The 26,780-nt window shown below is 42.9% G+C and overlaps 1 protein-coding gene across 1 annotated transcript in view; it reads right to left on the bottom strand.

Annotated features, from left to right (window-relative positions):
* Window positions 1–26,780, bottom strand: part of LOC143817845 (uncharacterized) — a 114,839-nt gene that overhangs the window by 7,151 nt on the left and 80,908 nt on the right. Inside the window, exons 7-10 of the mRNA XM_077299309.1 lie at window positions 26,579–26,636; window positions 19,997–21,095; window positions 16,160–16,281; window positions 8,796–8,977 (exon numbers count right to left, since the gene is read on the bottom strand). Coding sequence (XP_077155424.1) covers window positions 8,796–8,977; window positions 16,160–16,281; window positions 19,997–21,095; window positions 26,579–26,636 — 1,461 coding nt within the window. The remainder of the gene's footprint in view (window positions 1–8,795; window positions 8,978–16,159; window positions 16,282–19,996; window positions 21,096–26,578; window positions 26,637–26,780) is intronic.

Raw genomic sequence — 26,780 nt, 5'->3', positions numbered from 1 at the left:
CGGCTTCTACGACAGCGATGGAAGGGGACCCCACACATTGTGGGAGCAGGTGAAAGTGCGAAGAATCTTTCATTCTTTTGTTATATTTGTTGGAGAAGAGCCACAGAACAAATTCATTTTATTACTGGAATAAGCCCTGGATGGGGGCCATCATATCAGGAAAGGGGCACAGCATGGGGGACATTGTTACATGAGGGGCAAACATTTAAGTATTCCCAGAATCTGGAGTGATACAAGAGCTATACATCTGAGAAACAAGCAGGAGGAGCCCAGGTCCAAATTTTGCACAGGGGTCCATCGGCCACTAAATGTAAGCCTGTGGAGTGTCATTCTGGCACTCTATAGACTTAGATTGTAAAAGCCACTAAAAAGACTGCAGAGAGGTGACGTCACTGACAAGAGAAGCAGAGGGGAACAGGATATCGGAGAAGGTTATTAAGATACACATACACTTCATACACACAGGGCTGTGATGTCGGTGTCCATTTTGGTGGAGTTGGAGTCGGTATAAAATGGACCGACTCCTAAAATATATAATACATTGGGTTCAGTAGTACAAGGCAGGATGAGATGTAAATGCTTTCATAAGAATTAGGGAAAGTTATAAAATGTCCTATAACTGTTCTGTTCCTGATCTAAGGATCTCGGCTTTTAGTTGAGATGAATCTCCTGCACTTTATGTCCACGTCATTAGTGACCGGTGCTGGGGAGTCGGGAGTCAGAGGTTTGGATTGCCGATTCCACAGCTTTGCATACACATATACATATACACAGTTTTAAGTGAAAAAAAGTTCAAGGGAGGGAATTTTAACCCCTTTCCATCATCGTGCGTACATCGGGGCTCCAGCGATGAGCCCACATCTTTCTGGGGACATATCGGCTGTTTTGAACATCTGACACATGCCCGCAATAGCCGCAGGTGGAATCGTGATCCACCCGAGGCTATTATCCAGTTAAATGCCGCTGTCAAACTCTGACAGCGGAATTTAAATCGCGCTTCCTGAAATACGCACACCGCTGACCCCGTCACGTGATCGTGGGTCAACGGTGTGCTGGTATGGCAACCTGAGGTCTCCTGGAGACCTCTATGGTTGTCAGTGCCGCCTTGCTGTGAGCGCCACCCAGTGGTCGGCGCTCATAGCAAGTGAGTAAATCTGCTATATAGAGGCGATCTGAACATCGCCTCTATGTAGCAGAGCCGATAGGGTTGTGGCAGCTTCTTTAAAAGTTCAAATCACCCCCCTTTCACCCCATTCAAAATAAAACAATAAAAATAAAATCAAACCTACACATATTTGGTATCGACGCATTCAGAATCGCCCAATCTATCAATAAAATAAAGGATTAACCTGATCGCTAAATGGCGTAACGATAAAAAAGTCAAACTTACGCTTTTTTGGTCACTGCTACATTGCATTAAAATGCAATAACGAGTGATCAAAAGGTCATATCTGCACGAAAATGGTCTCGTGAAAAACGTGATCGGCACGCAAACAATAAGCCCTCACCAACCTGAGATCACGAAAAATGGAGATGCTATGGGTATCGGAAAATGGCCCAATTTTTTTTTTTTGTACAAAGTTTGGAATTTTTTTCCACCACTTAGATAAAAGAGAACCTAGACATGTTTGGTGTCTATGAACTTGTAATTACCTGGAGAATCATAATGGCAGGTCAGTTTTAGCATTTAGTGAACTTATTAAAAAAGCCAAACAAAAACGAAGTGTGGGATTGCACTTTTTTGCAATTTCACGGCACTTGGATTTTTTTCCTGTTTTCTAGTTCACAACATGTTAAAACCAATGGTGTCGTTAAAGTACAACTTGTCTCACAAAACACAAGTCCTCACATGGCCATATCGATGGAAAAATGAAAAGTTATGGCTCTGGGAAGAAGGGGAGCGAAAAATGAAAACACAAAACTGAAAAAAAAACTCCCTTCACCCCTCCCCAAGCCTTTCACTTTCATGAACAGGCCAAATTGTAACTTTATGTGGTAATAAGTTTGGAACGCTTCATCAGATCCCACTTATTCTGAGACTGTTTATTCATGACATATTGTACTTCATGATAGTAGTAACGTGTTCTCTATAACTGACGTTTAATGCGGGAAAAAAATTGTATATTTGCCAAAATTTGTAAATTTTTGCAATTTGTATGCCCTTAAACCAGAGAGTTATGTCACACAAAATAGTTAATAACTAACATTTCGCACATATTTTCTTCATGAAAGCACAGTTTTTTAACTCCTTCATGAGTGGAGGTATTTTCGTTTTTGCATTTTCTTTTTTGCTACCCTGTTTCCCAGATCCATAACTTTTTTATTTTTCCGACAATATGGCCATATGAGGACTTGTTTTTTGCAGGATGAGTTGTACTTTTGAACAGCACCATATTTCATTGAACATATCATGTACTGAAAAATGGGAAAAATTTCAAAGAGCAGTGAAATTGCAAAAAAAAGTGCAAATCCACAGTTGTACTATTACGCCCGATGTCGGAAAGGGGTTAAACAATTTTTTTGTTAGAAGGGTTAAAAGTTGACCAGCGATTTCTCATGTTACCAACAAAAAGTACAAAACTATTTTTTTTTACGGACCACCTCACATTTGAAGTGACTTTGAGGGCCTACATAACAGAAAATACCCAAAAGTGACACCGTTCTAAAAACTGTACACCTCAAGGTGCTCAAAACCACATTCCAGAGGTTTATTAACCCTTCAGGTGCTTCACATAAATTAATGGAATGTGGAAGGAAAGAATGAATATTTTATTTTAGACTCAATTTCTTTTATTTTCACAAGGGTAACAGGAGAAAATGGACCTAAAAATTTGTTGTGAAATTTCTCTTAAGCACACCGATATCCTATATGTGGGGAAAAACTACTATTTGGGCGCACGGCAGGGCTTGAAAGGGAAGGAGCGCCATTTGACTTTTTGAACGCAAAATTTGATGTAATCATTAGCAGACACCATGTTGCATTTGGAGAGCCCCTGACGTGCCTAAACAGTGGAAACTCCCCATAAGTGACCCCATTTTAGAAACTAGATCCCTCAAGGAATGTATATAGATGTGTAGTGAGCATCCTGAGGTGCTTCACAGAAGTTTATAACGTTCAAGGAAAAAAATAATTAAATTTTTCCCACAAAAACTTTTTTTAGCCTCATTTTTTTTTATTTTCACAAGAGTAACATATATTTTTCAGGCACAGTGCGAAGCTCAGAAGGCAAGGAGCGCCAGATTTTACTGTTATGGTTTGGACGTGCCATGACCCCCTGGGAGAGCCCATGAGGAGCCAGAACAGCAGAACCCCCATAAATGACCCCATTTTATAAACTACACCTCTCAATGAATTCATCTAGGTAAGTAGTGATCATATTAACACCACGAGTATGTCACAGAATTTTATACCATTGGGCAGTGAAGAAAAAATAATTACATTTTTATCACCAAAATGTTGTGGTAGCCCCAGATTTTACATTTTCAAAAGGGAAAATAGAAAAATGTTGTGAAGGGGTTAATGGCTGGGTATTAGTTTCATTTTATTTATTTTTTTGCCCCTTTACTTTTCAAAAGCCATGAAGTTTTTATTTTTTCACTGACATGGCTGATTGAGGATTCTTTTTATGCAGGGAAGATGTATGACTTTTTTGCATCTGTAGGCCTTTTCTTGCTGTCACTTATAGGAAACAACAAGTGACGATGATCAGAGAATTCTCCTGGTTATTTCAGTCATATACAGAGCCTTGCGAAAGTATTCAGCCCCCTGAAACTTTTCAGCCTTTTCCCACATATCACGCTTCAAACATAAAGATTCCAAATGTAAATTTTTGGTGAAGAATCAACAACAAGTGGAACACAATTGTGAAGTTGAAAGAAATATATTGGTTATTTTAAATTTTTGTGGAAAATCAAAAACTGAAAAGTGGGGCGTGCAATATTATTCGGCCCCTTTACCTTAATACTTTGTTGTGCCCCCTTTTGCTGTGATTACAAGTCTTTCTTGGGGAATGTCTATATAAATTTTGTACATCGAGAGACTGAAGTTCTCCCCCATTCTTCCTTGGCAAACAGCTCGAGCTCAGTGAGGTTTGATGGAGATATTTTGTGAACAGCAGTTTTCAGCTCTTTCCACAGATTCTCCATTGGATTGAGGTCTGGACTCTGACTTGGCCATTCTAACACCTGGATACGTTTATTTGTGAACCATTCCATTGTAGATTTTGCTTCATGTTTGGGATCATTGTCTTGTTGGAAGACAAATCTCCGTCCCAGTCTCAGGTCTTTTGCAGACTCCAACAGGTTTCTTCAAGAATGGTCCTGTATTTGGCTGCCACCACCATGTTTGACAGTGGGGATGGTGTGTTCAGGGTGATGAGCTGTGTTGCCTTTACGCCAAACATATCGTTTGGCATTGTTGTCAGAAAGTTAAATTTTGGTTTCATCTGACCAGAGCACCTTCTTCCACATGTTTGGTGTCTCCCAGGTGGCTTGTTGCAAACTTTAAACAACACTTTTTATGGATATCTTTGAGAAATGGCTTTCTTCTTGCCACTCTTCCATAAAGGCCAGATTTGTGCAGTGTACGACTGATTGTTGTCCTATGGACAGACTGTCCCACCTCAGCTGTAGACCTCTGCAGTTCATCCAGAGTGATCATGGGCCTCTTGGCTGCATCTCTGATCAGTCTTCTCCTTGTTTGAGATGAAAGTTTAGAGGGACGGCCGGGTCTTGGTAGATTTGCAGTGGTATGATACTCCTTCCATTTCAATATGATCGCTTGCACAGTGCTCCTTGGGATGTTTAACCCCTTTCTGTCATTGGACGTACTATTCCGTCCATGTGGGGTGGGCCCTACTTCCCAAGGACGGAATAGTACGACCAGCGCGATCAGCCACGCTCACGGGGGGAGCGCGGCCGATCGCGGCCGGGTGTCAGCTGCCTATCGCAGCTGACATCCGGCGCTATGTGCCAGGAGCGGTCACAGACCGCCCCCGGCACATTAACCCCCGGCACACCGCGATCAAACATGATCGCGGTGTGCCGGCGGTATAGGGAAGCATCGCGCAGGGAGGGGGCTCCCTGCGGGCTTCCCTGAGACCCCCGCAGCAACACGATGTGATCGCGTTGCTCTGAGGGTCTCCTACCTCCTTCCTCGCTGCAGGTCCCGGATCCAAGATGGCCGCTGCATCCGGGTCCTGCAGGGAGGGAGGTGGCTTACCAAGTGCCTGCTCAGAGCAGGCGCTGGTAAGCCTGCAGTGCTCTAAGTCAGCTCGGTGATCTGACAGAGTGCTGTGCAAACTGTCAGATCACCGATCTGTGATGTCCCCCCTGGGACAAAGTAAAAAAGTTTTAAAAAAAATTTCCACATGTGTAAAAAAAAAAAATAATTCCTAAATAAAGAAAAAAATATATATATTATTCCCATAAATACATTTCTTTATCTAAATAAAAAATACAAACAGTAAAAGTATACATATTTAGTATCACCGCGTCCGTAATGACCCAACCTATAAAACTGTCCCACTAGTTAACCCCTTCAGTAAACACTGTAAGGAAAAAAAAAAAACGAGGCAAAAAACAACGCTTTATTATCATACCGCCGAATAAAAAGTGGAAGAAAACGCGATCAAAAAGACAGAAATAAATAACCATGGTACCGCTGAAAGCGTCATTTTGTCCCGCAAAAAAAGAGCCGCCATACAGCATCATCAGCAAAAAAATAAAAAGTTATAGTCCTCAGAATAAAGCGATGCCAAAATAATTATTTTTTCTATAAAATAGTTTTTATCGTATAAAAGTGCCAAAACATTAAAAAATGATATAAATGAGATATCGCTGTAATCGTACTGACCCGAAGAATAAAACTGCTTTATCAATTTTACCAAACGCGGAACGGTATAAACGCCTCCCCCAAAAGAAATTCATGAATAGCTGGTTTTTGGTCATTCTGCCTCACAAAAATCAGAATAAAAAGAGATCAAAAAATGTCACGTGCCCGAAAATGGTACCAATAAAAACATCAACTCGTCCCGCAAAAAACAAGACCTCACATGACTCTGTGGTCTCAAATATGGAAAAATTATAGCTCTCAAAATGTGGTAACGCAAAAAATATTTTTTGCAATAAAAAGCGTCTTTCAGTGTGTGACGGCTGCCAATCATAAAAATCCGCTAAAAAACCCACTATAAAAGTAAATCAAACCCCCCTTCATCACCCCCTTAGTTAGCGAAAAATTGAAAAATTACGAAAACGTATTTATTTCCATTTTCCCATTAGGGTAAGGATTAGGGTTAGGGCTAGGGTTAGGGCTAGGGTTAGGGCTAGGGTTAGGGTTGGGGCTAGGGTTAGGGCTAGGGTTAGGATTAGGGCTAGGGTTAGGGTTGGGGCTAGGGTTAAGGCTACAGGTAGGGTTGGGGCTAAAGTTAGGTTTGGGGCTAAAGGGTTGGGATTAGGGTTAGGGGTGTGTCTGGGTTAGAGGTGTGGTTAGGGTTACCGTTGGGATTAGGGTTAGGGGTGTGTTTGCATTAGGGTTTCAGTTATAATTGGGGGGTTTCCACTGATTAGGCACATCAGTGGCTCTCCAAACGCAACATGGCGTCCCATTTCAATTCCTGTCAATTTTGCATTGAAAAGTCAAACGGCGCTCCTTCCCTCCCGAGCGCTGCCATGCGCCCAAACAGTGGTTTACCCCCACATATGGGGTATCGGCGTACTCAGGACAAATTGTACAACAACGTTTGGGGTCCATTTTCTCCTGTTACCCTTGGTAAAATAAAACAAATTGGAGCTGAATAAATTTTTTGTGAAAAAAAGTTAAATGTTCATTTTTATTTAAACATTCCAAAAATTCCTGTGAAGCACCTGAAGGGTTAATAAACTTCTTGAATGTGGTTTTGAGCACCTTGAGGGGTGCAGTTTTTAGAATGGTGTCACACTTGGGTATTTTCTATCATATAGACCCCTCAAAATGACTTCAAATGAGATGTGGTCCCTAAAAAAATGGTGTTGTAAAAATGAGAAATTGCTGGTCAACTTTTAAACCTTATAACTCCCTAACAAAAAAAATGTTGGTTCCAAAATTGTGCTGATGTAAAGTAGACATGTGGGAAATGTTACTTATTAAGTATTTTGTGTGACATATCTCTGTGATTTAATTGCATAAAAATTCAAAGTTGGAAAATTGCAAAATTTTCAAAATTTTCGCCAAATTTCCGTTTTTTTCATAAACACAGGTAATATCAAAGAAATTTTACCACTACCATGAAGTACAATATGTCACGAGAAAACAATGTCAGAATCACTGGGATCCGTTGAAGCGTTCCAGAGTTATAACCTCATAAAGGGACAGTGGTCAGAATTGTAAAAATTGGCCCGGTCCATAACGTGCAAACCACCCTTGGGGGTAAAGGGGTTAAAGTTTTGGAAATCATTTTGTATCCAAATCCGGCTTTAAACTTCCCCACAACAGTATCACGGACCTGCCTGTTGTGTTCCTTGGTCTTCATGATGCTCTCGGTGCTTCACACAGAACCCTGAGACTATCACAGAGCAGGTGCATTTATACGGAGACCTGATTACACACAGGTGGATTCTATTTATCATCATTAGGCATTTAGGACACATTGGATCATTCAGAGATCCACAATGAACTTCTGCACCGAAAGTAAAGGGGCCGAATAATATTGCACACCCCACTTTTCAGTTTTTGAATTTCCACAAAAATGTAAAATAACCAATAAATTTCGTTCAACTTCACAATTGTGTTCCACTTGTTGCTGATTTTTCTCCAAAAATTTACATTTGGTATCTTTATGTTTGAAACATGATATGTGGGAAAAGGTTGGAAAGTTCCAGGGGGCCGAATACTTTCGCAAGGCACTGTAGATACCTAATATGTGTGGGGGTTTTGCTTTGTGGTACAAGTACGCAATAATATTGTATTGCAAAGGGTTAATTTAAGGTCTTCAGTCTGATTTTACCCCTCTAAGGCTACATATCCACAATCAGGAAAACTGCTGTGTTTTGGCTGCAGCGTATTGTCGCTGTGTTCAGTCACGCAGTTAAATCCGCATCCAATACATTGTACTGTGGAAATTCCTGTTGGGCGGTTGAGTTTACGCTGCGTCACATAGAAGCACAGTGAGCACGGGATTTCTAGAAATCTATCCAGTGTGCTTGTAATCTAGGTGAGCTGGCTCCTAAACGCTGCTATTCCTGATCGAGGGCATGTACCCTGATATTTTTAAGACCCCCCATACTCAGACCAATTCTGCAAACTTGTCAATATTCATGAGCTCAGCCAACAGTCTAATGTTTATGAGGACCCCAACAGATGATTGTCGGGTGAGCTAAGCATACTGCTGTGCCTTTTAAAAGGTTCGCTGTGAGGGCCATCACACCATGCGCAAGGGGTGGGAGGCTGTGAGGGCCATCACACCATGCGCAAGGAGTAGGGGAGGATGATGAGAGTCGTCTTCAGCACCCGGTCCCGGGGAACCGTGCTAACTGTACTGCTGCTTCTCAGGCGCCTGTACATGTCACATGTATGACATCCCTGTGTCATCAGTGTGCATGTGTGCAGGACGTTTTACTGGCCGTGATGCTGATAAAAGAAAACGGACATGTCAGCATATTTTGCCCACGGACACGGGGCTTGGAAACACACTGACAGGTGCACAGAACGGCTTCGTGAGTCGCCACGTGTGGCCTCCGGACCATCGGTCATACACCCATGAAGATCTCCAGACTATGAGCAGCGAGGAGGGTGAGGAATAAAGACAAACAAGAAATACCGGAGCTGCGGTCACTGCGTCTTCTCCGATCTCCGGGGGACGTTTTCCTGGTTTTGTGATGAGACTTGTCGCCTCCATTCTCCTCAGTCCTGGAGCAGCATTTCCTGTCCCCTGTAAACTACAACTCCCAGCATCTTCTGTGGCTTCTCTTCTCCCAGTGTATGATACAGTGGGTTCCCTCCCTCAGTGCAGCAGTCACCGCCGCCTAGCACTCCTGAGATCTCCTTCTGCTCTCCAGCATGTGAGGCAGGAAGTGTAACAGGAAGGGGCGGGGTTTAGGCTGCAGACTTCCTGTCCCTGCAGTGAGCGCGGCCATCTTGTTGGTGGAGTCTCCTAGTTCCCAGGACTCGCAGTATTACACATGGTGGCAGCAGGCGGCTGCTCCTCCTGAGCTCAGGGGCAGAGTAGATGGGGTATTAGTGGCAGAAGACATCGTCCTGACGGCTCGTACAACATACCACTATCCCAGTGCTATATATACACACATCTTATCAGAGCGGCGGATACACAGCACATGGCGGCACCCAGCTTTACGGAAACTCTGAGAGACATAAATGCATGTTTATGGCAGGATCATTCCTAGAGGTGTCGTCCTTAGATTACAGCAGCATCTAATTCGCTGAACTCTACATCTGCAAAGATTGGATTTCAAAAGTATTTAGAATTGAGAGTCCTCAGTGGTTGATACCTTTTAATGGCTAACTGAAAAGATGTAACAAATTGCAGCTTTAGAGACTACTCAGGTCTCTTCATCAGGGAAATACTAATACAACATCTGAAGAATCACATATTTATACACAACATAGCACAGAAATAATGCCATAGATAAGACAGGTGACGTGAAGCAGAACTGTCATTATGGGAGAGTGATAAACAGTTATGTCCATAAATATTGGAACAGTTCTTAGATAAGCAGTGAATGTTTTATTGTCCTCTGATTGGGGTCTGGTTCTGTTGTGATGCCCCCACGTGGTCTGAGGAGCAAATTCCTTAATTGATGTAAAAAGACATAAATCCATGTGACACATTCATTCCTGCACTGAGTGTGTCAAAGATCATCAACAGTTTATACTCCCAGACTCTTCTGTCTCTCTGAGATTTGAAGCCACCTTTAATATCAGTAATCTCATGTCCATGATGCTGTGATCAGGGAGACAGAAATGTATTGCCACAGGTAGATCCATTCTTTTTTCTCTTATTGTGTGGCTGTGAGCGTTCATCCTTGTTCTCAGATTTTGCCCTGTCTCCCCCACATACAGACCCCCAGTTGGACATTTAGTACATATAATTAGGTACACCACATTAGAAGTGACGCAGCTGAATGTACCTGGTATCTTGTAGTCCTGATGTGAGTTGGGGATCTTTATCTTGTCCGTGGTCATTATAAATGGAAGGTTTTACATTTTCTCTGGTTGCAAGGAAAGGATCCTGCAGCTGTTGGAGAGGACAGGGATCTTCTGACAATGATGCTTCTTAGATTTGGGGGCTGCCTAAAGCACAGCAGTGGGGGGTCTGGAAATATGGATTGTAAGCGGACATCTTTTTGTAGTAAAGGTTGTAATTTCCGTGCAGCTCCCCTTAGCGCCTCCAGATTTGGATTGTAGATGACTACTAGAGGCACCCGGTTATTTTCTTCTTCTGGTGGCTCTTGTAATCTGGTTTTGAATTGTTCTTGGATGGTCGCCCTGATTCAAAAAGGTCTATCTGAGGCGACCAAGGCGTTCATCCCCATCCATGGGGTTGGAACATATACGATTGTATCTGATTTCTTGGCTGTAGACAATGGAGTTTTTTATGTGTTTTGGATGGAAACTGTCCCATTTAAGGTATGTTGGACGGTCGATTGGCTTCTGATACTCATGTCTCTATTTTATTGTTCTGCAGCTTAATGATGGTGTCCACAAAGTTAATTTCAGTACAGGAGTAGTTGAGTGTCAAGTTGATGGTGGGATGAAATTGATTAAACTGTTCATGGAACGTCTTTAGCTGTGGCTCAGACTCCGTCCAGATGATTAAAATGTCATCAATGTAGCGGGTAGTACGCCAGAGGCCTGATGGGACATGAGGACAGAAAGTCACTTTCAAGCTTCGCCATGAAAAGATTTGCACACTATGGGGCCATTTTACTTCCCATCGCTGTGCCAGTCTCCTGTAGATGTATATTGTTGTCAAATTCAAAGTAATTGTGGGTGAGGATGAATTTTATAAGTTTCACCACAGAATTTGCATCAGTCCCTGTGTTTTCCAGGAAGAATTTGCAGCCATTTAATCCATCCTGGTGTGGGATATCGGAGTACAAAAATTCCACATCCATGGTGGTCAGGATGGTTCCTTCTGGTAGAGGACCTATTGCTGATAGTTTATTCAGTAGGTCAGTTGTGTCCTGAATGAAGCTGGGTGTATCCTTTACCAGTGGTTTAAGAATACCCTCTACTAGTGTTGAGCGATACCTTCCGATACTTGAAAGTATCGGTATCGGATAGTATCGGCCGATACCCGAAAAATATCAGATATCGCCGATACCGATACCCGATACCAATACAAGTCAATGGGACTCAAGTATCGGAAGGTATCCTGGATGGTTCCCAGGGTCTGAAGGAGAGGAAACTCTCCTTCAGGCCCTGGGATCCATATTAATGTAAAAAATAAAGAATTAAAATAATAAATATGGATATACTCACCCCTCCGGCGGCCCCTGGACCTTACCGCTGTTAACCGGCAGCCTCTGTTCCTAAGAATGAGGAGTTTAGGACCTTCGATGACGTCGCAGCTGACGTCGCGGCTTGTGATTGGCCGCTCATGTGACCGCTCACGCGACCAATCACAAGCCGCGACGTCATCACAGGTCCTAAACTCCTCATTCTTAGGAACGGAGGCTGCCGGTTACTACCAGGGCGCGTCAGAGGGTGAGTATATCCATATTTTTTATTTTAATTCTTTATTTTTTACATAAATATGGATCCCAGGGCCTGAAGGAGAGTCTCCTCCCCTCCAGACCCTGGGAACCATACACTGGGAACTTCCGATTCCGATTTCACAAAAATATCGGAACTCGGTATCGGAATTCCGATACCGCAAGTATCGGCCGATACCCGATACTTGCGGTATCGAAATGCTCAACACTACCCTCTACCCATCCAGATACCTGCTCAGTAAGGTGCCCACACATTAAATAATTGGTCTTCCTGGGTTTCCAGATTTGTGGATTTTGGGAAGCATGTAGAATGTCCCTGTTCTTGGACTTTCTGGTATCAGGTCATTGGCTCTTATGGATTCGTCGGGCAGACAAGATACCAACTTGTTTAGTTCCTTGTAATAGTCCTGTGTAGGATCCGACTCCAACTTTTTGTATTAGCGTGTGTCCATAAGTTGTCTGTTTGCTTCCTTCATATAGTCTGATGTGTTCATCATGACTATTGCACCTCCCTTGTCAGCAGGTTTGATGATGATTTCTTTGTTGGTTTTCAGAGACTGCATGGCCTTTCTCCTGGGTACTGATGTTGGATGCTTGTCTCCTGTTAGTATCTATGATGGAGGATTTTATCAAATGTCTGAAGGAGTCTATATATTTATCCAAATGAGGGTTGCGTCCAGGTGGAGGTGTCCAGTCTGACCTCTTCTTTGTTGTTAGGCTAGGTTCACATTGCGTTAGTGGGTGCCGCTAACGGACAGCGTTGCACAGCGAAAATGTCGCAATTAACGCCGTGCAACGGGTCCGTTAGCACACCCATTGACAGCAATGTAAATTTCGCCAGCAGCGCATCACTAGCGCGTGCCTTTTTCGGCTCGCGCTAGTGATGTGCCGTTCTTCTGTGACGCGCCTCGGACGCTGCATGCAGCGTCCGCGGCGCGCCCGAGGTCCGTTCCCCGCTCGGGGATCTGCGAGAGCGGGGACGTTAACGCGACCCCCAAACGCGATCCCTAAAAATACATTGCGTTAGCGCAATCCGCTAGCGCTAGCGCTAAACGGATTGCCCTAACGCAATGTGAACCTAGCCTTAGGATCCCTGTTCCTTCAGTCCGAGTGTTTTCTGAATCTTCTGTATCTTTAAAATATTCCCTCAGGTGCAGTCTCCTGTTCCATATCACTGCAGAGTTCAGTTTTATCTGTGGCCTTAGTAGGAGAAAATGAGAGTCCTCTAGAAAGCACGGCCAGCTCCACTTTGTTGGGTTAATAATCTGAGAGAATGATGGCACAGTTAGATGCTTTTGTGTCAGGAATGGAGTGGTGTCCAAGTTGTCAGGTTTTGGCTTTGTTTTGTATCTGTTTGTATAGATTCCTGAATTGAGGCGCGATCTGTGCAGTTTCTTTTCCTTGTTATGAATCAGAAAGGTCCGTAGTTTGTTGTAGTATTGTTGTAATCTATGAGTTTTCTGTGTTTTCCTCAGAGTTTCAACTTGCCCTCACACTCATAGGTGGACCAGGGTCACCATTGCTCCGTGGAGAACGTCTACACCATCATCTCACTCTGCAGGTCCTTCACTGTAAGAGGTACAGTGCGCGAAAACCAGAGAGGCATACCTAGGTCGCTAATGGGAAGACTGCCCAGAAAGGGTGAGAGCAGAGGCTAGTGTAGATACAACCTGCTGATAGACCAGACGGAGGCACAGACTGCGGTCGCCATTTTGCCATGGCCCTAACTACACCTATTTACAATTTCTTTCTATATTCAGGATGGTTAGGACCTAAGGATTTGTTTTTCTCATTCATAGTTTTCAAAATAGGTCTTCAAGGCCGTGTTGACATGTGGCATAAATGGTGCATTTTTTCTGCTGCTTTATCTCTGTATCTGCACCACACAACGCAATAAGTCTTCTCTTTGTGGGAAATCAGGATCCTGAGAAACTGAATCATACCAGACACATCTATGAGTAAATCCCAGAAAACGGTTGCTTGCTTCTTGGCATAAAGTCTTCTCTTTTCAGGGGTGTACCCGAACCCCGACCGTATTTCAGTAAGGCAGAATCTCTTGCTGGACACTATGAGTGTGCGCCGCCGCCTCTTGATTCTCTGATCTGGTTCACCACAACACCTCTATTCCTGCCTTAAACATCAAATCTTCTCCTAATGCATTTTTGCTGCATTTTCTCCTAGTTTGATGCGTTTTTGGTGCAGATGTGAAGCCGCATTTTTAAAGCTATGTCATATGCAACAAAAATGAATGTCAAAAACACGAGTACTGTATTTTGCGGACTATAAGACACATAGTACCACCCAAAATTTTGAGGAGGAAAACATGAAATATGTTTAATCTGTCAAATAGGAGTCCCTATTATAAATTTAGCTTACTGGGTGAGGCAGCAGTGGAGCGGGGTCACACAGGAGGCAGGCGACAGCTGGAGCGGGGCGATGCTAAGGGCCATGGACTAGCAGGAGAAGATTATTGTGTGGTGCAGACATCGGCAGAAATGTCCACATAAAAAACAGCAGGAAATATGCTGCATCTCTGCTACATGTGAACACGGCCTCAGCATTACAGTTTTATATTTGTATAGGCTTAATGGAGGAAAAAATCAATAACAACATTTTTTATATCATGCCATTTACTGTTCACTATAATAATCTGTTCACTGTATTGAGAACTAAATGTATATGTTATTTGCCGATTTGTGATATTTTTTTTTAATTGCATTAAAAATGACAGAATTTTAATTGTTTTTCACAGGTTTTTTTTAGTAATTTTACAGAAAAAAAAATTCCGATTTTAGTTTTACCCTCTAGAGTACGGGTAGATAAAGATACATTTGTTTGTTTGTTTTTTTTCATCGGTACAATGTGCCTGTAAAGCAGAATACAATGCATATTCAAGTAGAGAGAATTCTCCTCTACTGTGTATTGCAGCCTATGACTCATAGCTATTGCTGCTGCTTCCCATGCTACAGGCTGGGAGTTCAACTCCTGGGGAAGACCAGACTTAAGGTACCGTCACACTCAGCAACCTTTCAACGAGAACGACAACAATCCGTGACGTTGCAGCGTCCTGGATAGCGATCTCGTTGTGTTTGACACGCAGCAGCGATCTGGATCCCGCTGTGATATCGCTGGTCGTTGAACAAAGTTCAGAACTTTATTTGGTCGTCAGGTCGGCGTGTATCGTCGTGTTTGACATCAAAAGCAACGATGCCAGCAATGTTTGACATGGAGCTAACGACCTGTGAGAACGATAAGTGTGTCGCCGTTACGTCACAGAATCGCTCCTGCATCGTTCTGGAGCTGCTGTGTTTGACGTCTCCACTTGTTGTCTATATCGCTGCAGCGTCGCTGAGTGTGACGGTACCTTTTAAGAAAAGAATGAATGAGTTAATTCAATGTTAGTATGTACAGAGCAGACAGGCCACGGCTCATCCCCCAGAGGCAGAGGAGGAGGCGCTACTGGTAAGAGAATGGAGAGCCATAATATACTGAACTGCCATGTTGGCTCTAGCAGCCATCTTGTGCAAAGTCAGAAACCAACTGATTCTGCCGCTAAGAAGCTAATAATATGCACTGAAAGCCCTAGACAGACTGGAGACACAAGCTGAGATCACAGCCACTAGCAGGTGTAGTTGCATATACACAGGTTAATTGGATCAGCTGCAGAGCAATGAGATAACAGATAGATGGCAATATATGGTAATAAATGAGTGTGTTTGTTGTAGTGATACTGGAAAACAGACCAATATAGTTGTCAATGTAGTGGGAATGATGGGACAGGGCTAAGAGCTGTGATGTGATTAATGACAGTAGCTAAGAGGAACATGGAGATTTACGAGATCTAATGAAGTTTTGGGTAAAAAGCCTTAAAGTCATTACATTTAACCATTGTATGCTTTGTTCTCGAATATATGTGTATAGGTCCTTTTGCTGCAAGATGTAGCTTTTTTTTGTCTAAACTATGTGTAAAAAGCCCGTTACTGTTGTTCAGGGCCACAACATCGCCAGTCCGCTGCCAGGCCACACCATCGCCAGCCCATTTCCAGATATTCCAGCGTTACTTTGTCTGTCTGGACACCTGATCGTGCCTGCATGCTTTGTCTCACTGACTTTCAGGGTATGTGCACACGTTCAGGAATTTTCGCCTTTTTTCGCAATAAAAACGTTATAAAAACGCATTAAAAACGCATAGATATGCATCCTATCATTTAGAATGCATTCCGCATTTTTTGTGCACATGATGCGTTTTTTTCTGAAAAAAAAAACGCATTGCGGGAAAAGAAGCATCATGTTTATTATTTTTGCGGATTTCCCATTGTTTTGGAGTGTCAGAAAAAATCCGCACAAAATCCGCGCAAAGAACGCGAAAAAAATGCATGCAGAATTCCTGCGGAAAACCTCAGGTTTATCTCAGGAAAATTCTGCATGCATTCCGGACATGTGCACATACCCTCAATGAACTGTTCTGCTGCGTATCTTCGAATAAACTTCAGTCTCAGCTGCATATTTTTCCCAGCTCTCAGTAAGGACTTTCTTCCACTATTGAGTAATGAGCTCAGTAATACAGAGTCACTGCACGACAGGAGACGAGACATCTCACATAGCGAGAGAAAGTCAGAATGCAGCCCTGACCTCCTGGGACCCCCCAAATTAGGACTGTCCCACTGGAGCTGTGACGGGTGGGGTGTAGTATAAAACTTTGGGTTTTTTGCTGTTCTGGCACCATGGCATCCACAGACCTTTTTAGCCGGAGGCATATATACAAATCATGGGGCACCAGAAGTCCTAATTTGGCCCAACCCACTACCCTAAAAAAATATTCAGCAGAGAAGGTGGTGACACAGCAGGATATATTTCTCATCTTTTAAAGACAGCAATTTTGCCTCTATTGAAGCCACTTTGTCTTATTATCCACTTTGATTCCCTTTCATGGTCCCCCATAAACTATGATAACAACAGAAAATAATGCAGAGTATAATACCCCACCCCCACAGTTAATTTCTCAACAGTAGCCTTAGCACTCACATTATGGTGATGCCACACTACAGACAGCAAAGAAGCCGCTGCAGTGCCCCCAACACATCCCGATGCCCCCATAGTACCCCCACATAGTATTATGTCCTCACAGTTCCCTCACATTGTGAGGCGCCCAGTGAATACAACATACTATGATGCACCCACAGCTTTCCACACAGTATGATGACCCCACATACAGTATGATTACCACCCAGTCCACTTTCACAGTATGATGCTTTCACAATTCCACCTTTCTGTGTGTCTGGAGGCAGAAAATTAGTGTAAGTCCAATCTAGAGCAGGGGGATGAGGAGCTGTTAGTACAGTATGTGATGGACAGCTCCGCTGCCCAATCAGATGCTGGAGTGTTCTGTGCTGTCAGTGTCTGGAATGACAGTTTAGCCGACCAATTGGAGTTAGGATGTTGCCTGAGCTTCATCCATGTGTCTCCGGATAATGACATGAATATTAAGCTCTCTACCTCAGACTAGTGCCAATTGTAGCTTCTTGCTCACAGGTGTATGTTTGCCTTGTTTCTCTGTGCTATGTTCCTGGTATTTTGACCCCTGGAGCATGACCTATTATTTTGTCTCACCCCTCTGTCTATGACGTACCCTCCTGGCTTCTGACATCAGACCTATTGATTACCCAGCATCGCAGCGTTTTCATGAGTATTGACTAGTGCCTGCCCCCACAGTCATACTATACAAAATGATGGCCTTCTCCATAGTATGATGGCCCCACGTAAAGTATGAGGGGCCTCATGGTCCCGTCATACAGTCATCACACAGTATGATGCCTGTTGTGAATTCTGCTTTTGGGTTCCCTCCGGTGGTGGTAGGTGGTAATGCAGTTGTCCCTGAGTTGCAGTCCTGGTCAGGTGTTTCTGCTGATTGCAGTTCTGACTGGGGTATTTAGGTGTGCAGGATTCATTAGTCCTTGCCAGTTGTCAATTGTTGTTGGGAGGTGTTGGACCTCTGCCTGGTTCCTCCTGCCTTTCTGCCAAATCAGCAAAGATAAGTGTCTGGTTTTTTTGCTGTGGCACACATGCTGTGTGCTTCACAATTCAGTGCTATTCTTTGTGTTTTCTTGTCCAGCTTAGATTGTGTCAGTATTTTCTCAGTCTTGTTGGATTCTCTGGGGTTGCAGATATTCATTCCACGTCTTTAGTTAGATTGTGGATTTTTTTGTATTATCTGCTGTGGATATTTTTTGAAGGGTTTTAATACTGACCGCCTAGTATTCTGTCCTATCCTTTCCTATTTAGCTAGAGTGGCCTCTTTTGCTAAATCTTGTTTTCTGCCTGCGTGTGTCTTTTCTTCTCCTACTCACAGTCAATATTCGTGGGGGCTGCCTATCCTTTGGGGTTCTGCTCTGAGGCAAGGTAGTATTCCTATTTCCATCTATAGGGGTATTTAGTCCTCCGGCTGTGTCGAGGTGTCTAGGGTTTGTTAGGCACACTCCTCGGCTACTTCTAGTTGCGGTATTAGTTCAGGATCTGCGGTCAGTATAGTTTCCACCTACTCCAGAGAAAGTTTAATGCGGCTCCAAGGTCACCGGATCATAACAGATGCCCCCACAGTTGCTTCACACAGTATGATAGCCCTGACATAGCATGATCACCCTCACAGAACCCTCCCTATAGACACAGCATAATGCACTCAGTATAATCACCCCCACAGTCCCCCACACATTATAGCACCCACAGATTTTCCACACGATTTAATCACCCCACGTTTCTCCCACAAACAGTTAATGGTCCCACAGCTCCCCATACTTTATGATGTCCCACATCCTCCCACACACTACGATGACTTCCACAGTACATCCCCACAAATAGAATGACAGCCCCATACAAGAATAAGATTATGGGGGTGCCTCACCGCTATGTGGTGCTCAGGAGAAAATAGAATCCAAGTAATAGAAAAACTCCGGCACTCAAGAAAAATATAATAACTGAAAAATGTATTACAATAAACTATTCCAACGTTCAGACTCCAGTAAGGAGTTCACCGCCGATGTGTCTCCTTTGACCCCGCAGCCTTTTACCACTTGGGCACTCTCCCTTTACATTTTGGCTAAGTTTACCAGAGTGACTTATTGTTTCTCCTCAAACGGAGTAAAATCAAATAACAGACATTTCTTGAAAAAGGCTAAATAGCCGAAACGTTGAACTTAATATGTGTCTGTAAGAATCTCCAAAATATTTTTTCTTTCCTAACTGGAGTCTGAACTTTGGAATCGTTTATTGTAATACATTTTTCAGTTATTATATTTTTCCTGAGTGCCAGAGGTTTTCTATTACTTGAGCCCCATACAAGCACTCATTCATAAAAATTAAAAAGACACAAAAAAACAAACACTTAAGGTACCTTCACACGAAACGACATTATAACGATATCGCTAGCAATCCGTGACGTTGCAGCGTCCTCGCTAGCGATATCGTTTCGTTTGACACGCAGCAGCGATCAGGATCCTGCTGTGATGTCGCTGGTCGCTGAATAAAGTCCAGAACTTTATTTGGTCGTCCGATCGCTGTGTATCGTTGTGTTTGAAAGCAAAAGCAACGATACCAGCGATATTTTACACTGGTAACCAGGGTAAACATCGGGTTACTAAGCGCAGGGCCGCGCTTAGTTACCCGATGTTTACCCTGGTTACTAGCGTAAAATGTAAAAAAAACAAACAGCACATACTCACATTGCGTCCCCTGCAGTCTGCTTCCTCCTCTGACTCAGCGCCGCAAAGTGAAAGTGAAAGCAGCACAGCGGTGACGTCACCGCTCTGCTCTCACTGTACGGCGCTCAGTCAGTCAGGAAGTGGACGCAGGGGGACGTGAATGTAAGTATGTGCTGTTTGTTTTTTTTAGATTTTACGCTGGTAACCAGGGTAAACATCGGGTTACTAAGCGCGGCCCTGCGCTTAGTTACCCGATGTTTACCCTGGTTACCAGGGGACCTCGGCATAGTTGATCGCTGGAGAGCGGTCTGTGTGACAGCTCTCCAGCGACCAAACAGCGACGCTGCAGCGATCGACATCGTTGTCGCTATCGCTGCAGCGTCGCTTCGTGTGAAGGTACCTTAAGACTCCGACAGGGTTAAGTTATCAATGATGACTTGGGACATTAACACACAACAGGTATCTCTGAAATCAAAGAAAAACTTAGTGATGATATTTTTCTGTATTGCAGCATGACATTTAAGTTCTACATCAGAAAGCTTCCTGAAACAGCAGGTCCTACAACGGAGCCATACACCTGCCAAATTTCCTACAAGGTTAAAATGTTTTCTCTCTTGTGCAACTTTTCATGTGAAACAAGATGTGGTTTATGTTGAAAACATTTCCCACATTCTGGACATGAACATTGTTTTTCCTTTTTGTGAATTTGGAGATGTTGATAAAGCATAGCTTTCTGACCAAAACATTTCTTACATTCTGCACATGAAAATGGCTTTTCCCTTGTGTGAATTCTCAGATGTTGAAGAAGAATGGCTTTATGACTAAAACTTTTTCCACATTCTGAGCATGAAAACGGTTTCTCCCCTGTGTGAATTTTTACATGTTCATTAAGACATGATTTCTGACTAAAATACTTATCACATTCAGGACATGAATATGGCTTCTCCCCTGTGTGAACTCTCTGATGTATCTCAAGAGCTTCTTTACGCATATAGCATTTTCCACATATTACACATGAAAATGACTTCTCCCCAATGTGACTTTTCTCGTGTCTCGTAAGCCGATCTTTAACAAAAAAGCTTTTCCCACATTCAGAGCAAGAAAATGGCTTCTCCCCTGTGTGAATTCTTTGATGGTTTGTAAGACTTGTTTTCTGTACAAAAGTTTTTCCACATTCAAGACATGAATAAGGCCTCTCACCTGTGTGTGTCCTCTGATGTTTATCAAGATCTGATTTACTCTTGAAACATTTTTCACATTCTGAACATGAAAATGGCTTCTTCCTTGTGTGAGTTCTCAAATGTTCTGAAACTTGTGATCTATAAGCAAAACACTTCCCACATGTAATGCAACAAAATGGCTTCTCTGCTTTGTGAATTCTCTGATGTCCAACAAGATCTGATTTCCGGATAAAGCATTTCCCACATTCTGAACATGAAAATGGCTTCTCCCCTGTGTGTCTTCTCAAGTGTACAATGAGAATGGATTTCTTTTTAAAACACCTCTCACATTCTGTACAAGAATAGGGACCGTCATCTTTGTAATGATTAGATTTCTCTTCCCCACATTCAGACAATGCCAATTTGTTTTCAAGTCTAAGTGCAGTGTAACTGTTTCCAATCTGTGAATCTGCTACTTCATTATAGGGAAATGAAAGGAGATTTTTATGGGACATTCTCATACTGTCTTCACCTGAAAAAAAGAAGAAAAAATCTCATTTATAATTATTTTAATATACTTATCTATTATATAATTAATATATGTATCTCAATTATATCAGTGACATGTTACATTATGGTTGCTCCTAGTGTAAGATGCCCAGTGTCGAGAGCCAGCTGTAAAGCTGTCCAAGTACTCATACTCAGTGGCGTAACTTGAGTCCAATGTGCTCAAGTGCAAAATTTGGACCTGCCCCCTCCTGCATGTTTGTCATATGCATGGGCCCTTGTGGCATTCTAACTCCTATAGGAATATACATGTTGCCCCCATTATGTAGTAATATCCCCACCCTGGCACATATGTCACTGTTCTTTAACAGATTAAAAAAAAAACTATTCTACTCACCTTCCCCGCTGCGCAGCATCCTCTTCTGTAACTGGTGCGGAAGGCAGCAGCTGACATCAATGTGCAAGCAACAGGCAGCACATGATATCACTGCCAGGTGCTGTCAATAACCAGCATGCCTTATCAGCTGCCGGCCTCTAATTGGCCAGCAGTGAGTATTGTGGTGCAGGGACCTGACGGGTCTCTGTGCTGCAATGAATATCAGCTGGATGTACGTTCACATCCTGTCAATCCATGAAATCTGTGCTTGTGCTCGCCTCTCCTATTGTCTCTCCTGGAGTATTGCTTCCACTAGCTCATCATGTGCCAAGGTATCACATATCTATGATGATGATAATATTACTTTATGCACTCCATTTGCGACATGATGCCTCTTATTAGATCATAAAATCCTAGCATGTTAACAGTTGGAAGGAACCTCTAGGATCATTGTGTCCAACCCCCTGCTCAATGCTGATGTCCAGCCTCTGTGTGAAGACTTCCAATGCAGGAGAACTCACCACCTCTCGTGGCCGCCTGTCTCCCTCATTGATCACCATTATAGTCAAAAAGCGTTTTCAAATATCTAATCTATATCTTCTCAATTTCCGTTTCATTCCATTGCTTCTCGTGTTTCCATGTGTAAATAATAGGATGATCCCTCTACACTGTGGCAACCCCTCAGATATTTGTAGACAGCTATTAAGTCTTCTCTTAGCCTTCTTTTTTGCAAGCTAAACATTCCCAGATCCTTTATCTGTTCCTCGTAGGACATAGTTTGCAGTCTGCTCACAATTGTGGTAGCTCTTCTCTGAACTTGCTGTGTCCTATATGTATTAACAACACCTAGGATTTAATTCAGTTTGTAGGTGCCAGGTTGCATTTACCTTAACACATTTGTAGGTGTTAATTATAGATTTATTCAATCCATACTCCTTGAGACATTCTATGTATATAGCTTCATATGTCATTTATCTTACCTGTCACTTGTACAGTTCTTATTGTCAGGCCCTAATTATGTGCATATATATATATATTGGGGGAGCATTGTTCCTTTGGGGGATACGGTGTCTCTCTTATCAGGAATTTATTGATTCTGCTATGGATGATTTTCCATAATCTTCTTGATATATGTTCATCTTTTACAAATCTCTCAACACTTATGTAATATGTTTTATAGCTATTCAATAAGCTTGATATTACTGTTTCACTATTATTGGTTGCTCTTATGTCTTTTTCGATTGGATATATTATTTGTTCTTACTCCATTAAATAGACAATTTTTTTTTGGTTTTCTATTCGTGTCATAGACAACATTAAAATCAAGAACACATCCCCAGGGAGGGGGCACTCACCGCCCTCCTCTCTCACACAGAATCTCTCAAAGAGACAGAGCTTGCAATCTAAGAGCCTCCTTGAAGTAGAACCACCTGTTAACACAGGGAAGTGAGGCAATTACGTAAGGCTGGGAAGTGAGAAAACTAATTAAAACTCCTTTTAGAAACCCAGACTCCTTGGTGTGGACAGGTAATTAAGACTAGTATATTTGCTGGGAATGGACATTAAGGGAGGTTCAGTGGGCTTTTCTGCATGATGAGCTGCTAGGATGAAAGTACTCACTCCAGACTTTGAGTCTCCAATGTACAGTTACAAATATTTGAGTTTGTATAGATCTGATATTGATGGGACACCGCTTGCTGCCCCTTTTCAGCTGTATTCTTGATTTTTTGGAGGATTTTAGTCCTCTTTTGTGGCTTTGCTACTAGTCTAGACATGCGAGGCTTGACCCAATGAAAATGAATTGAGCAAGGCCGGACACGTCTAGTCGGAATGTGGCCAGAAGTCAGGGCCGGCCCCAGGTTTTCGTGGGTCCCTTTAACACATACCACAATTCATAATACACAGATACGGCACAGAAGTATAGATATAGTACAAAAGATTTCACTTTTTGCATTACATGAGTAATATCTATTGTTCAAAGTACTTGTTCTCCCCCACAAAGCTCTCCACAGTGCGGCACCCCCTTACATCTCCTCCCTCATTTCTGTCTATCGGCCTAACCGACCACTACGCTCTGCAAATGACTTTCGACTAACCTCTGCACTAATCCGTACCTCCCACTCCCGACTCCAAGACTTCTCCCGTGCTGCGCCAATCCTCTGGAATGCTCTACCCCAAGATATTAGGACCATCCATAACTTGCATAGTTTTAGGCGCTCTCTCAAAACACATTTGTTCAGAGCGGCCTATCAAGTTCCCTAATCAAAGACATTTTATGTTTGTGTGTAGCCCATTCACTATCCCCATCCATCCCCCACCCCCTGAAGATGGCTGGACCATCATTGTAAAGACATCACTGTAAATACACACCTGTACTTTGTATCTCCCCACCTCATTGTAGATTGTAAGATCTCATGAGCAGGGGCGGCTTATTGTGCTTTATTACTGTATTGTTAACGTTGTTACCTATGACTGCTGTGTTTGAAACTGTTAAACTGTAAAGCGCTGCGGAATATGTTGGCGCTATATAAATAAATATTATTATTATTATTATTGTAAATTCTACAATAGCTCAGAAACCAGACAGTATAGTTCTCCATACAGTATTATGGGCACCACATAGTGCTCCATACAGAATAATGAGCCCCATATATTGCTCCATACAGTATAATGAGCCCCATATAATGCTCCATACAGTATAATGAGCCCCATATATTGCTGCATACAGTATAATCAGCCCCATATATTGCTACATACAGTATAATGAGCTCCATATATTGCTCCATACAGTATAATGAGCCCCATATAATGCTCCATACAGTATGAGCCCCATATATTGCTGCAAGCAGTATAATCAGCCCCATATATTGCTCCATACAGAATAATGAGCCCCATATATTGCTCCATACAGTATAATGAGCCCCATATAATGCTCCATACAGTATGAGCCCCATATATTGCTGCATACAGTATAATCAGCCCCATATATTGCTCCATACAGTATAATGAGCCCCATATATTGCTCCATACAGTATAATGAGCCACATATATTGCTCTATACTGTATAATTAGCCCCATATATCACTCTATACAGAATAATGAGCCCCATATAATGCTCCATACAGTATAATGAGCCCCATATATTGTTCCATACAGTATAATGAGCCCCATATATTGCTCCATACAGTATTATGAGCCACATATATTGCTCCATACAGTATTATGAGCCATATATAATGCTCAATACAGTATACTGAGCCACATATAATGCTCCAAACAGTATAATGAGCCCCATATATTGCTCCATACAGTATTATGGACACCACAGTGCTCCATATAGACTAATGAGCCCCATATTTTACTCCATACAGAATAATGAGCCACATATATTGCTCCATACAGTATAATGGGCCCCATATAATGATCCATACAGTATAATGAGCCCCATATATTGCTCCATACAGTATAATGAGCCCCATATAATGTTCCATACAGTATATGATGGGCCCCATATATTGCTCCAAACAAAATGGGCCCCATAAGATGCTCCATATATAATTATTATTATTATTATTTATTATAGCGCCATTTATTCCATAGCGCTTTACATGTGAGAAAGGGTATACATAATAAAAAACAAGTACAGTAATCTTACACAATACAAGTCACGACTGGTACATGAGCAGAGAGTACCCTGCCTGCGAGGGTTCACAATCTATAAGGGATGGGTGAGGATACAGTAGGTGAGGGTAGAGCTGGTCGTGCAGTGGTTTGGTCTATCGGTGGTTACTGCAGGTTGTAGGCTTGTCGGAAGAGGTAGGTCTTCAGGTTCTTTTTGAAGGTTTCCACGGTAGGCGAGAGTCTTATATGTTGCGGTAGAGGGTTCCAGAGTAGGGGGGATACGCGAGAGAAATCTTGTATACGATTGTGTGAAGATGAGATAAGAGGGGAGTAGAGAAGGAGATCTTGTGAGGATCGGAGGTTGCGTGCAGGTAAGTGCCGGGAGACGAGGTCACAGATGTAAGGAGGAGACAGGTTGTGGATGGCTTTGTGTGTCATGGTTAGGGTTTTGAACTGGAGTCCCTGGGTAATGGGGAGCCAGTGCAAGGATTGACAGAGGGGAGAGGCCGGGGAATAACGGGGGTCCCATATGATGCTTCACCAAGATTATATTGGCTCTGGTTACACACATAGTGCGACTCAATACACATCCCAACTGCTCCTGCCATCTAATGTGCCCAATCAGCACTGGTCATTTTGCATGGACAACGCTCAGGATGGAGCCTCCAAACCGGCCACATTAGATATTACACCAAATGTCGCAGTCTCCCCACAGTGATCTGTCAGTAGAGCAGCTGCTACATCAACAATTTACTGTGATTCTGTCATCCATTTTGGGATCAATATAATACTGAAAGTAGCTAGCATTATCCTAATCCACCATCTGTACAGTAGAAACAATGCAGTCAGGGGGGAGTGTTCTCCTGGAATCACCAAACCCAGACTCCTCTTATCAGATGCAAATCGAGAAGTGTGATCCTTCACTGCCGAGAACATTTCCTCCAGAGTCAAGTGGTGGCGGCTTTTAACTCGCTCACTCTCGGCATTGTGCTTGGTGATTGAAGGCAGCATTCAGTTGCTCGGCCATGAAGTTCCCTGTGGAGGAGCAGTGATTCTGCTAGTGTTAATGCCAGAGGAGGTCTGGATTCTGCATCCATGGGGTCAGCAGATTGATGGTGATTTTTCTGCCCTCTGCTCCTCAGCATTTGGCCCTCCATTCTGTAGCGCTACAGGGTCTCCACCTTGTGGCTGAATTGCTGCAGTTCCTTCCACTTCTTAAAAATATCACTCACAGGTGATGGGGAAAGAATCAGGAGGAAGAAATGTCATAAACTTGTTACACCTGTGGCTCCTACCACAGGACCACGCTGGAATCAGTGAGCTGGGAACCACCGGCCGTTCTGTCACATGTTAGTAAAGGCAGATGGCATATGGGGAGGTGAAGGATAAACACGGGGGGGTTGAGGGGCTAGATGTTATATAATGAGGGGGGGTAATAAGACTGGACGTTATACATTCAGTCAGTAAATTAAGCAGATAAAACAAACACAGAGTTTATAAAAGGTTCTTACCATTCACTGACTTGGATACGGGTTTTTCGTGTCCACTCGTCGTTCCACCGTGACTTTCCTTCAAAGATCCCAAATAAAACGAGAAAAAAAAAGAAAAACTAACTCCAGTTTAGCTCATACTAGCTGACAATAAAAACCAGTAGAACTAAGGAACCAATTTGGCCTAAAAGACACGATGATCAGACAATCAACATTCACCCAT

Source organism: Ranitomeya variabilis, chromosome 3 (genome assembly GCF_051348905.1).
Source record: "Ranitomeya variabilis isolate aRanVar5 chromosome 3, aRanVar5.hap1, whole genome shotgun sequence".
NCBI classification, from domain to species: domain Eukaryota; kingdom Metazoa; phylum Chordata; class Amphibia; order Anura; family Dendrobatidae; genus Ranitomeya; species Ranitomeya variabilis.
This window is presented reverse-complemented; position numbering and strand designations above follow the sequence as displayed.